This window comes from Mugil cephalus, chromosome 10 (genome assembly GCF_022458985.1).
Source record: "Mugil cephalus isolate CIBA_MC_2020 chromosome 10, CIBA_Mcephalus_1.1, whole genome shotgun sequence".
Classification (NCBI taxonomy): domain Eukaryota; kingdom Metazoa; phylum Chordata; class Actinopteri; order Mugiliformes; family Mugilidae; genus Mugil; species Mugil cephalus.
This window is the reverse complement of record NC_061779.1, coordinates 12,960,857-12,974,452: the sequence shown is the minus strand read 5'-3', so window position 1 is coordinate 12,974,452 and position 13,596 is coordinate 12,960,857. Positions and strand designations below refer to the sequence as shown.

The following is a 13,596-nucleotide window of genomic DNA, read 5'->3' as shown; positions in this document are numbered from 1 at the left end:
ATAATGTGTTTTACGACTCTGGGCGAGTGGGGAGGAAAATTGCACACTACAGCACATTTAGGACACACAGATTTCCATATGCAACATTTCAAAGACCACAGCTTATGTTGGTAGGAAAGCTTTTTATTATTTTGTTCTCGCTTATGTGAAACTTTCCAGTGGTTGATGAGAAAGCTTGCCAGAGAAGAAAAAACTTAAACGACGGTGAGGATGTGCTGCTTGTTCGGAGTTGTATACGAGTCAAGCACTCGCTTCTTGTCGTCTACCGGCAAGCCGTTCGTTTAACCCTCGCGCGGAAATGCGACAACGCAAAATGCAACCGTGAAATTGCTGTGATTGGGGATGCATGGAGGAGACACACAGGAAAAACAATAGCAAAGTGAACAGAGAAGAGGGCTTGAGATGGCTTCGTAGCAGATGATAGCCATCTTAGAAAGTCATCCTGATAAAGTGATCCCCCACCATTTCTCCTTCTCCCTGTCCTCCCCCTCTTAATCAAATGAGTACTGTGCAGCTGGTGGGGATGCGGCAAAAAAAAGGGGGTACGAGTGTGTGTGTGTGTGTGCAGAGTAGGTAGAGACGGGAGGGGGGGCTTTGAGGGATGGCGTGAAATTATTGCCTGCTGGTGTATATGTGTCGCTGGGGGTAGTAGGGTAGAGTAGGGGGTTGGGCTTGGGCTGGGGAGGGGGTGTAATGTCATTGCCTGCTGGTGTATCTGTAGTGGGGGCTCATTTAGATTTAGATTGGTTATGTGAGGAGAGAGCTGAAAGGCCAGCTCATGTTTATGCATGAATCCCAAAGCATAGTGCTGTGGTGGAGCCATGAGTTAAAGAGACAGAGCTGAAATATATTCGCACATGTAGACACACCTCTGCTTCTTAGGATAAGGCTTCAGCTGAAGCCACGCCGTGCTATCAGATATATTTCAATCATTGCGTGCGTGCATGTCCCTGTTTGTCACATGTATTTGTCTCGCAGAGAATATGCCTGCAGCCAAATTATTAGCAGACTGCTTCTTTTAATGTAAAAAAACAACAACACATTTTTGTTTTGAAAATCTGAGCTGCACCACAAGCTGCTTTGGAGCCTTCTACAGTGGTACTTCCATGCTGAGCTCCACACAGTTCATGGGTGCTTCCCACATTACACTCACTCACACCCTGAGAGTAATCAGTAAATGTCTTTGAAGGAGAGTTTGTTCAGCACTTCATCAGGTATAAAGTGGTTTTTATTTGGAAATGTGGTCCCTATCCATCTTTTAAATGACTTTTTAATGGTCGTCACACCATCCTAATCAATCATGTGGCAGAGCTAGCCTGCAAGCGAAAATACACTCTATTTATAATTCCTACATTCTGCGTCAAAAAAAACGGACTCTCTGCGCCTATTTAGCACTGTAAACAAGGAGAAAAGGCAGCGGAATTGTCTCTCCGATTTTGTGCAGACATTAGAAAGAGTTCCTTTACAAATCTTCAGCATCCCAGTTATGAGGCACCCTGTGTAATCTGTCTTTGTATTATTCCGGTAGCTCTCACAAAGGGTGGATATGATAACTTGGGGAAAATACTACCGTTTATTGTTATTCTTGGGTGCCTCTTTATTTGGGCCCACACTTTGTGACCCCTCACCATCCCCTCTTCACAATGCCCTCCACCCTCCTACCCTACTGGCGTCCACAGTGCTTTACATCTATAATGAGATACAAATACGCATCAGCAGGACAGTGTCTTTGCCACGCGTCACTGTGTGAATATTACTCACACTTATTAGCTGGATTATGTTAATCTTTACACTCTCTGCTCACAGACAACAGACTCCCCATGATATGGGGGTGGTCACGGCAGTAAGCGTGTGTTGTGTGTACGTCTGTGTATATGTGTGTGTACGGCTGCATGTGTGTTACAATGATTGCCATGTTGTCAAACTGATCTGCATGTGAAAAGGCGGTCTAATTACATCACTTATGCAAATGTGAAATGCACACAGGCATGCACACACATACACACCACAGACAGCTTACTGCTAAGGTCAAGAAGACAGAGTGGGCTACCCTCTTACTGACGAACACAGGGTGGCATCACCACCTGTCAGAAATGTCTTGACACAAAACACAGAAGTTACACTGGATGTTTTGATCTACTCCTACGGAATACCATGGAAAAAAAAAAAGAGTTGTTCTGTCAGGCTCAAAGTCGACTGCTCAGACTGTTATTGGAAAATGTCAAACCGCATATCCACTGATTAGTCTTTTTTTCAGACTAAGACATTGATAGTATCCCTGTTGGAATGATTGATTGAGTCTGACACATTTTAATTACGCCCAAATTAAATGAATTGGCTGGCGGACTATAAAACATTGCTGTTTAATAACGAGTCCCTCCATTTTCCTTTTTTTCCCCTCCCCTCATCCAATCCCATTTTGGCTGCCCGCGCCAAATAACCTCTCTCCATTTAATGATATGCAAATGAATTTTCATGAACCCCATGATCCCATGCGATGATTAAACTGAGATGACATTAGCTGCCATGCTGCTGCCACTGTCAGTGTTTCTGTCCCCCTCTTTTCTCTCTCCCTATCTCTGCCATCTTTCTTCGTATCCACGACAACAGCCAACTGGTGATATTAAGGGGTTCATTGTCACCATTCCCTTATGAATTTTCTTTGTGAGAGACGACATTCTGCATATCCAGTGTTATTTCAGAGAAGTTTTCCCAGTAGCGGCGGAGATGGAGCATCAAAGTGCGAACTGTTGGTTCTCACCCCGCATGTAATAGCTGCACACTGGAAACATACAGTACATGTTACAGCAATAAACAAGTATTGTAATGCAGGAACATCATATAGAAGATATTAGTAACCTTCCACATCTCATCTTCATTTTCCACTTCCAGCGCTCCCCTCCCACCGTTCCGTTTTAGTCTGTATCCAGCTCCACCTCTGCTGTCGTTTATTGTACTCCATTTGCATAATGAAGCCCAGGCTTAATTAAGATCCCACTGGAGTCTGGAGCCAAGGATGAAGGAAAGAAGGACGAGGAGGAGGGGCGGGGGGGATCCAGCGTTCCTTAGCTTATCCGCACGTGTCCAAATAGGAGGCACGATTTAGGGGGGGAGAAAAGCGTTGACGAGCGATTAAATCGCTAATTATGATCGGCTGTTAGAATTAGTGTGTGGCTGTTAATTAGCCACAGATGAGATGCCCAGACAGTTGCCCGCCCCTGACGACGGCAGCACCCTCCCTGACTGGCAATAGTGAAACACAGCTTGACACCCTGGAGATGATGCCAACACATCCCTCCCTTTAACACACTCTGCATTCTGAGGGGATATCCCTTTAAGAACATCCCAGGTGTGCAAGTGTAGGAAAGAGGCTCTTCATCATCCTTGTCCACCCACTCCCTCTGTTCTTCGTTAAGCACAAAATTCCCCATTTTTTCTTCTTCGGCATCCTTTTTTTCATTTTGCTCATTATTCCTCATCTTCCGCATACTCTTCCTCTCCATAGTGGAATGGTACAATCCCTCGTCTCAGTTCTTTGCAATGGGCAGCGGCATCCTTTCAGTGCAGCAGTTGGCACTGAGCAGAGTTGGCATCGAGGAAATAGTCCCACACTGCTGCCACAGCGGCACTGGTGGCTCCAGTTGTAACCTTTTGCTACAATTTGTTGTCTGCATTTACGGTGTTTTTGTGCAGCTTTTGCCTGTTAAGTGCCTCGCAGTTTGCGTTTGGCATGGTGCCATCACTGTTCTGCCTCTCCCTTGAGGGGATGCCATCGCCGAAAACATTTGCGGCATCCGAAATGTTCTGCTCACCGTATGGAGGTTTCTGTTTACAAATGTGTGTATTATGTTGCCTTGGCAGAATGCCATCTTCCTCCCTTTGCCCTTGCCGCCCCTGAAAAGATGCCATCACAGAATCGCTGGCAACCGTTGCCTGGGCACCTCTTCTTGGCTTTGTCCAAGCAAACAAACGGTAATTGATAGCAAATCCTCAAAGGTGAGTCCCCTTGTCTTTGACGGTTTTCGCATTGATAGCTTCGGGTATGCCACGAGTACAAACTGGCAAGCTGCCCGCTGGATGGCACGCCGCGGGTGGCACAGAAAGAAAGAAAAGTCGGAAAATGTGTAGGCTTTTCCGGCGCCATTTCTTCTTTGTATGGCCGATGCTCATCGTGGAGTTACGCCTTACAGTTTTAGATCCATTTTTCTCATTCCTCTACTCTTCCTTCATCCATATACATCTGAGTCATCCTGTGTCTGCTGGCATCTCACTTACTTCTATCCTCCGCTATCCTATGAAATTTGTCATATCCTCCTTTTCTCTGCCCAGTCTCCTCACGCCTGTGCCAGGGTGGCACCATAGTATCAGTATGGAGGTCTGTTTCCCTTCCTCTTTCAGTCTTATTCTCGTCGCCCCTTCGCCCATGCCCATGCCCGCCCCCGCTCAAGTCCTGACTGGATGGCACTGTGCCAACCTGCCACCGCCATCGTTCTCATTTGTAGCTCATCCCTCTGTTGCCCTTCCCCCTGTCTCTATATTTCCATCCCTCTCTCTTCCCCTTATTTCGTTCATTCACTTTCGGAATCGTTTACCCCCTCAGTTTTAACGTTGCACTGCATTTGCCTATATTCCAAACATTACTTTAAATGACGCACAGAAAAGTTTTCATCTCTTAAAGGCACACGTCAAATCGCCGGTCTCTGTTTTGTCACTTCTTTGACACCTGAAGGAATCCCCGCTGTGACTGCCCTGTAGGTAATTACAGCAGCAGTTACTTATTCCGCCGAGACGGGAGAGGGACGAAGGAAATCCAGAGTTTTGAGAACGCCTATGTTGTTTTAATTAACTTTTACCAACCCCCATTATGTGTGCTTCAATTCACACTCAAAAGGTTGTGCTTGTTCGCGCAAGCACAATCCAGCAATATGATTGATACGATTATAAGTAAAATTGATTGTATACCATTGACCTCGCCAACACAGCTGAGATGACCCTTGCTCCTTTGTTTTTTCTTTTTTTTCTTATCTTTAAATTCTCTCTTGTCAAACAAAAGCTGCCAGTGGTGGTGGAGCTATTAAGCAAATACTCTCATTAGAACACAAAACATAATGAATATGTAAATGATGTGTGTAATTTATGCATGGACTGAGAGACGTGTTCTCTATTCAGTCCTCCATTGTATTCACCCTATTTATATCCCCTTTTTACTTAAAACCTCACGCTCTTATGCCAATTTTCCCCTTTTCTTAGACCACATCCTGTGAACCAATTCCTGGGGGATTTCTTGAGGTCTAGCTATAGTCTCTTTTATATATTTTTTTTTTTCCTTTTTTCTTACACATTTCTCCCTGCCTTTAACCATGGTCTGTTGTCTCTCAAAGGCTCCCCTCTTTTTCTCTGTTTGCTTCTTTCGGCTCAGCCTGTCCTCTCCAAAAACAAACCCCGCAGTGACGCATTAAACCAACAGCTGAGTGTTTGAACAAGGTCTTTCTGTCAGGAATATGAATACTGAATAATCTGCTAAATCAAATCCACACTTGTTCGTGTCGCATTCTGTGTTCTCCCTTTGTCCCTCTGCGACTGTGTTGATCTTAACGTGTGGTCCAAACGTTGTGTTAAATTGAACCGTGTCCTGATAGACAGTGAGTAGCCTTGCTCCTGTCTAGGATAAACACCTATAATACTCGGGCTCCCTTGGCAATCACCATAGCAACAAACCATGGTACCCACGTGAGTTGCATAATAAGATGTTCCCCAAGACCACAGACCATAAAGCAGCGACAAACTACACACCCTCAACAATGGATGTGAATCAGAATGTTCCCTTTCAAACATCAAACTTCACCCCTGACTCATTCGAGTCCGATCTTTATACTTATCGGTGGGCTTGCATCACAACACACACTCCACCAGACGCACATGCACCTTTTCTGTCTCTCCAGACCTTAACAGGTGCTGATGAGCCGCAGTCAATGACTGTAATGAGCTATCGATCACCGTGGGAAAACAGAGGGACAGAGAGGGGTGAGAGAGGCAGGGGGAACCAGAGGACACACACACACACACACACAAACACTAACAGAAAGACTGCCAGAAAAAAACTACTTCAAATGAACTAAATGGAGACAAGCTACTCAAGACAGAGTATCAATACTTGTTTTAATCAAGTCCTCATCTCCTATTGTTCCGCTTGAAATAGAATTTATGGAGTAGGGCTTTCTGCCAGCCAAGGTTGAAGGAAACCGGTCACCTCTCGCAGCGTCTGAACTGGTGGATCTGAAAAGGATGACCACGCGGCCATGTTTGTCATGCCCTGGTCCAGATGCCAATGAATGGTACTGACGCAGTATCTCTATTTTCCTCTCTTTTTCGTTCTCTGTGCATGGAGTGGAGGCAGACAGCTTTAGGGAAGGGGGAGGTGCGTTGTGTGTGTCGTGTGTGTTGGCTGGCGTTTCAGATAATGAAATGCAGCAGGGAACAAAGAGCTGGGGGCCCCTATTCTCTGTGCTGCAGCTTCATTTTCACTCCCGTCAGTCTATGATTCTTCCATACCCCCTTTCTTGTGTACATGTGTGTGTGTGTGTGTGTTTATGTTTGTATGAGCCAGTTGTTGTGTGTACGAGTGTCCCCTCCTCCTCCTGTTAGCATTCTGCATGGCAGATCCCCCTAATGTAATAACTGTGTCTGCATGTCTAATTTACAGCAGGAGAGAGTAAATAGCCTGTGGTTAATTACAGTATGCGTGTGTGTGTGTATGTGTGTGTAGGTCTATGCATGTGTCTACATGCGCGTGGGTGTGTCAGAATGATTTATGAGTTGCAAATAGCTACACCAGTGGCCCGTTTCTCCTCACTTAGTTTTTAATCTGTCTTTCCATTAATTTTCTTGGAGACGTTATTATGGTTTTATAACGGTGTGCACGGGGATGCACATGTGAGTGCGCGTACGTGTTAATGAGACAGAGGTGTGGAGATTTTGTGAGTACCAAGGGTACACAGGCACCTGAGCTGCACTTTGCTTCTCTACCTTTTGGCTTCTCCATTTTCCTTCCTTCCTTCCTTTCCCCTTTTCTCCCCTCTGGTGCTTCGTTCGCTCTCTTCATTGAGAGCCACAATGAACACAGATCTTTATTGACAGTACACGGTGGAACATGGAAACAGCAGGTCAATCCGTTTAGCCCAAGGGCCGATACACCAATTCACCAATTTGTCAGTGTTAGTTTGAGAGAGAAAAGCAGCTAATCTCTCCTCTCTGCTCTCTATTGATCACACACTTAGACTCCACTTCTCTGTCTAAACACTATTGATTCCCTCTCTCTCTCAATCTCTTTCTCTCTCTCTTTCTGTCTTGCTCTCTTCACATACCACAGCTCTTAACACATCTCGCCATCATACCCTCTGACTACTTTTCACATAATAGTCCGATAGTAATAACTGACATGCTTTGTCCTTGTGTGTGAAGCCTTGGGTAACATTTCTGGTGAATACTCAAGAATATTTTAGCATCAACAAAATACTGGTAAGTAATTCCTGTAAAACATTATTACAAGTGAAGCTTGACAACTATACAAGGCATTTTATAGTTTGGTCCACAAGTGTCACAAATCATCGTCCCCTGCTGCGTAAATTCAAAAGCTTATCCATGGTCTCATTAAAAAAAATCAATTACTTAGCAACCCTTCAACAGCATGAATACAGACCATGATTAAACAGCCACTGCTGGGTACACTGTCTGTCTCTTGGCTTTGTTTTTCAGTCTCTCATCACAGTGTGCACTTGAAAAGGGACCACATTCCTGTCAAGGAGGCTTAGTAAACTTATAAAATTATTATTCTGAAGCAGATGTCACACCTCAAATATTTATAAAAGTTTCTTTTATATATTTCAGTGTAAATTGACCTAAACGAATTTGTTTGTTATGAAGCTTGTGGGGACCTTGGTCATGAAACATTGACAGGTATGATTTGGTAGGGACGTGATCTGAAATAGACACAGAGAAGCTGAAATCAATAATAAAAAAAAGACTTGGCATTCCTATAGGATTTCTTAGTCTATATCCCTATACCCTTATGTCAGATTAATGAAATGTAAACAAGGATTCCCATGTGTTAATCACATGTTGTGAATAAACAGCCGATGGTTTGGTTTTCACTGGGCTTATTTATTGGGCTTGTCCACCCCCTACTGGTGATATTTAACCATTACAGCTCTTTAGCGTTGCTGGTTACAAAACGCCAAACACGTGGCTTGTGTAACTAAAAATCAGCTGTTGTTTGGTAACTATCTATGGGCGTACGTTCAGCTCGGTGGGTCAGTTTGTGGGATTAAAACTGTAACAGCATCAGAGCCGATACTTTATCGTCACCTTGCGTTTGAAGATGCCTCCATCCGCTGCTCATTCCGTGGTGACAGAGATGTTAAAGGACGTGCTGGTGGGTCGAGAGGATCCAGAGGGGTTCTTTGCGATGTGTGTGTCCATAATGGGGCACCAGGAGACCCGCTCACAGTTCCCGTCCCTCATCCGGCCTCTGTCCACAGCCAACAGCCAGCTGCACTGCATCCTCACCTCCATCTACAAGGAATATTTCTCCAAGGTCAGTGAGATCTTTATTGATACAAGTGTACACCTCAGTTAATTGTTGTGGTTAATTATTAAAGGGCTCTCAATTCTGACACATGCAACTCAATATGCACACATGACATTTCTCATACTGAGAAGTGATAAAACTTGTCGCACATTTGTAACATAGCCTGTATATAAAAGAGATGAGTTTAGTTATCTGTGATTAGATGAAGCGAAGTTAGACTGCTCTGCTTGGGCAAACGATTTATCAGCCAATCAGGAATTAGTATTTTTTGTTGCTAGGTGAAATAGCAGTGCCGTAACCACGCCTTCTACAAATGCGCACTCAAGTTTTGTCCTGAAAATCGTGTTTGTTTTAAAAAAATTTGATCTTCATGACATTGATATACTAATACATTAACTTCAAAAACACTTCACATTAGCCCCGCTAAAAATAAATAAATAAATATATAAACAAACAAAAATAAATATGCGTTTTTATAATTACAGTTTTTTAAAAAAGTTAACCTGCTGGCTATTACTATTAGCGGAGATAAATAAACCCAAAATTAAATGTGTGAGTGAAGTTCTTGTGGGTAACCAATTAGCAAAACACCTGACGTAACTAGTAACGTTACTAGCTAGTAAGTTACCAATTGCCATTGTTTTATTTTGATATTTACAACTGTCACTTACATTTTTTTTTGTTTCACATATGACAAAGATAACATTTGACAACTTAGCTCTGAAACATGAGAGAATAATAGTGATATTATTGTTTACGAAAATAAATAAAAAATACCGATTAGCTAATGCAAAATGGCGCTGATGTTGAGTTATGTCATTGCTACTCACACCTGTCATACTCTCGCTGATTATCCTTCTGCACAGGTTAATGCAGAGTTTTACTAACAATGACAGGAAGTACTTAATAAAGTATTTACTAAACTATGCGCATAAACTAATCCCATATATTCATACAATTATCAGCAGCACTAGCCTGGTATTAAAAAAAAATTCGAGTATAAACTCAACAGGCACTTTTATTTCCAATAAAACTAGCCAATCGGGTGGCAGTGTTACATTGCGTTAAAAAGCTGTTGATTCAACTGCGTGGCCCTTCCCATTGTTGGTATGCTGTTCCCAATAATGTGTTTGGTAAATTGACATCTGACTGCACACAACCTCTCATTTGAGCTTCTCAGCTTGAATAAGTGGAAACATTTAGGTCTCTACAAAAAACATGAACGACATTAAACTTAGTCAAATAACATAGAAAACGGTTAGTGTATTGCTTTCTCCAATAGCAACCCAGATTTTGCACAGATATAATAAATTTGATCTCTGCAAATGCATAGAGTCTGGGGAGTAGTAGGAGGTATTTTAGATGCTTGCACAATTAACTTCAGTCATGAACATAGAAGGGAATGAACCAGTGACCTTATGGTCCCAAAGCTGGTGCTCTAACCACTAACTCACAGTTATGTAGCTATTGTATAATTCCTGCCATTTTAACTTTGTTGAACAACTAAATGTTGGTTTTAAATGTAATGATCATAACGAGTTGTCTTAATTAAATTCTAGATGGAAGATGATGAACTGGAACTTGCTTTGGCTCTCTCTCTTCTGGAAATGAAAGATCGACAGCTGTCAATGCCCAGCCAAGAGTCCCAACTCCTGCAGCCTGGAAACAGAGCCAATAAGAGCAGCTCCATTCAGCTGGATTCAGCATCCGAGTCTCATCGAAGCAGCCAGGAAGCAGATGTACTTGACAGGAGAAAAAATACGCATTTGGTTCAAAGTGGACCCTGGGGCAAGGAAAGTTCACCTCTCCAAGAAATGGAGCTTCAGAAGAGTGCACATCTTGACAGAAATAATAAGCAGACCCCTGGGACAGGTCAGACCGTGTGTGTCTCCGGACAGCCTGCCTCATTTTGGGAGCAAGATGCAGCAGGAAACAGTAACCTGAGCATGGGTGAGGGAGATGTGAATCAGTCAGAGAAATCAAAACGATCTAAGAATAGACGGCAGCGGCGAAAAGGTAAACAGCTTGTAGGTTTGCCTGGTTCTCCATCAGCCCCTCCGCCGGTATTGCTGTGGTTCAGGAGGGATTTGCGGCTGTGTGATAACCCTGCACTCTTGGGATCACTGGAGGTGGGTGCACCTGTTATCCCTGTCTTCATCTGGAGCCCTGAAGAAGAGGAGGGACCAGGAATTACCGTGGCAATGGGTGGAGCTTGTAAGTTGCCCAACAAATCAGTGATTAATGAAATCCATAAAGTTCTTCCATTCAGGTAAAGATAATTATTATGCACGTGTCCCAACTTATGTCTTATCGTGTCCTCCCTTTTTAACAGGTAAATACTGGTTCCATCAGGCCTTGTCTTGCTTTGCTCTATCCCTAGAGCGTATTGGCAGCCATCTTGTTTTTCTCAAAGCAAATGGAGAGGGCAGTGAGGTTGGATCTTCACTGCAAACACTTAAGGAGCTTATAAAGGAGACTGGGGCAAGAACAGTGCTTGCCAATGCCTTGTACGAGCCCTGGCTGAAGGAGAGGGATGATATGGTGGTTGCAGCTCTGCAGAAAAATGGTGTTGAATGCAGGATGTTCCACTCTTACTGTCTCAGAGACCCTTACTCTGTCACCACAGAGGGTGTGGGCCTCCGAGGTTAGTCACAATTAAGTGAATTTGCCGCTAAACTTGCTAAAGTATTTGTGTTTAAAGTTTGTCTTGCAAAGCAGGCTAAATTGCAATAAAGCCTATTTTTTTTTCTTCTGTGTTGCAGGAATAGGTTCAGTGTCTCACTTCATGAGCTGCTGCAGACAGAACCCGGGGTCGGCAATAGGGGTTCCCTTGGACCCTCCAGGGTCTCTCCCCACACCTGCCCACTGGCCACAGGGTGTCCCTTTGGACACGCTAGGCCTGGCGCGCATGCCCCGCAGGAAGGATGGCACAGTGGTTAGTGAGAACATTATAACAATGTCTTCTAAACAAATACAGTTAAGACTAGTTTAACATGGCATCCTCAATATTTTTCAGATTGACTGGGCAGCCAACATCAGAAAGTCCTGGGATTTTAGCGAAGAAGGAGCACATGCCCACTTAGAGGCCTTTCTTCATGATGGTGAGACATCTCGAACGAACACTGTGAACTGCATTTGGAGGAATGTTAAGAACTGTAGCACTGAACAGCACCGTACAATTGCTTCCACTTTTTGCAGGCGTGTATAGGTATGAAAAAGAATCAGGCAGGGCAGATGCTCCAAACACCAGCTGCCTGTCTCCATACATTCACTTTGGTCAGCTCAGTCCACGATGGCTGTTGTGGGATGCAAAAGGAGCACGGTGCCGATCCCCAAAGTTTCAGCGCAAGCTCGCGTGGAGAGATTTGGCTTACTGGCAGCTAACGCTCTTCCCCGACCTCCCCTGGGAATCCCTCAGACCTCCATATAAGGTTGAATTTAGAAGCAAACATGCTGTTTGCACATTCATATACATTATAGAATTCAGCACTTCAGTTGTTTGCAGTGAAAATTTGTGATATTGATTGACCACTTGTATTTACAGGCTTTGCGGTGGAGCAACGACCGTGGACACCTCAAGGCATGGCAGCGAGGTAAAACGGGCTACCCTCTGGTGGACGCGGCCATGAGGCAGCTGTGGCTGACAGGCTGGATGAACAACTACATGAGACACGTGGTTGCATCTTTCCTCATAGCCTATCTCCATCTGCCTTGGCAAGAGGGATATCGCTGGTTCCAGGTGAGATGTGTAGCTGGATAGGCATCACTCCCGTCACATAGACATCACAAAAGTACTGCCCTCTGACCAACACTTACCTGTGTTTAGGACACCCTGGTGGATGCAGATGTTGCCATAGATGCTATGATGTGGCAGAATGGGGGCATGTGTGGCTTGGATCACTGGAACTTTGTCATGCATCCCGTTGATGCAGCAATGACCTGTGACCCCAACGGCGACTATGTCAGGAAATGGTGTCCTGAACTTAAAGATCTGCCTGAGGACCTCGTTCACAAACCTTGGAAATGTCCTGCGTCAATGCTGCGGCGAGCAGGTCAGCAATCTATCACAAGGTTATCCGTTTTTCAGTCATTCTACATACAACATAGACTTCCTTACCTTAAAACACTGTTTCTTCTGTCCTCACTTTTTAGGTGTGGTGTTGGGCCAGACGTATCCTGAGAGAATAGTTACAGACCTAGAGAAGCAGAGGAATCAGTCTCTGCAAGATGTGGCTTTGGTACGTCAAGAGTTTCAACATTATGTGGACAAGCGCTCAGGCTGTGACATGGTGCCTTTGCCCCCGCGCCTGGTCTCAGAGGCTCTGGGGTTATCGCACAGGGATGGCGCTGTGGTGGAGGAAGGGAAGCAGTTCCTCTTGCCTGTTATCACCCGCATGGAATTCAAACACCAGCTGGAAGATCCGGACGCAGACGCGGCATCAAACCCCTACAACGCTGTTCTAAAAGGGTATGTGAGCCGCAAGAGGGACGAGACCATCGCCTTTCTCAATGAGAGGGACTTTACTGCCAGTGTACTCTATGAGGGAGCGCAAAGAAAGGAGAGGTTGGAGAGTAATTATCGCAAAATGGAGGGGCTCCCCACTACTCCTTCGTCTCAGGGCAGGGGCAGGGCCAGACGAACTCCAACAACCAAGGACAGATACTCGATAGTGCCTGGTGGTGCCGTCAGTTCCCTAAACTCTACCCAGAGGTCAAGAAACGTAATAGGGTAAAGATGATGCAAGGACATCTTATTTACTGTGAACTGAAAGACTTGGACAGAGAGATAATTTCTCTAAATTTATAGCGTGAACAAAAGTATGCAAGAAAATTGCAAAAAATGCTTATTTTTTAATAATGAATGTACAACGTAAGTTAAGACACTAAGGAATTTTTTCAGCCTTTTGTACTGACCTTTGGTTTAGGTTTTCCAGTTAGGGGTTATTTAAATGATGTTACACAAGGTGTCATTAAAGAAAAAGCATATAAATAAATGACAAAAAAGAAAG

General features: G+C 44.2%; 1 protein-coding gene and 1 long non-coding RNA gene across 2 annotated transcripts; one reads left to right on the top strand and one right to left on the bottom strand.

Annotated features, from left to right (window-relative positions):
* Window positions 1-107: 107 nt before the first annotated feature.
* Window positions 108-6,005, bottom strand: LOC125014473. Its single transcript, XR_007113515.1, has 2 exons — window positions 2,860-6,005; window positions 108-2,782 (listed from the first exon to the last, which is right to left on the bottom strand). It is a non-coding gene; the product is annotated as an uncharacterized LOC125014473 (long non-coding RNA).
* A 2,022-nt stretch (window positions 6,006-8,027) lies between these two features.
* si:ch1073-390k14.1 (deoxyribodipyrimidine photo-lyase) lies at window positions 8,028-13,595 on the top strand. The gene is made up of 9 exons (XM_047595541.1): window positions 8,028-8,593; window positions 10,147-10,801; window positions 10,920-11,231; window positions 11,350-11,522; window positions 11,604-11,688; window positions 11,786-12,018; window positions 12,132-12,326; window positions 12,414-12,639; window positions 12,740-13,595. Exons 1-9 carry the CDS (start codon window positions 8,378-8,380, stop codon window positions 13,318-13,320), a joined length of 2,676 nt encoding a protein of 891 aa, XP_047451497.1. The 5' UTR covers window positions 8,028-8,377; the 3' UTR covers window positions 13,321-13,595.
* The last annotated feature ends 1 nt before the right edge of the window (window position 13,596 follows it).

What these genes read in the sequence shown, in the direction of transcription:
- si:ch1073-390k14.1 (XM_047595541.1), top strand. Translation starts at nt 8,378, where the DNA reads ATGCCTCCATCCGCTGCTCATTCCGTGGTGACAGAGATGTTAAAGGAC. An exon ending in AGGGATATCGCTGGTTCCAG is followed by an intron (nt 12,327 to 12,413) that starts GTGAGATGTGTA and finishes ACCTGTGTTTAG; the next exon opens with GACACCCTGGTGGATGCAGA. An exon ending in GTCAATGCTGCGGCGAGCAG is followed by an intron (nt 12,640 to 12,739) that starts GTCAGCAATCTA and finishes CTCACTTTTTAG; the next exon opens with GTGTGGTGTTGGGCCAGACG.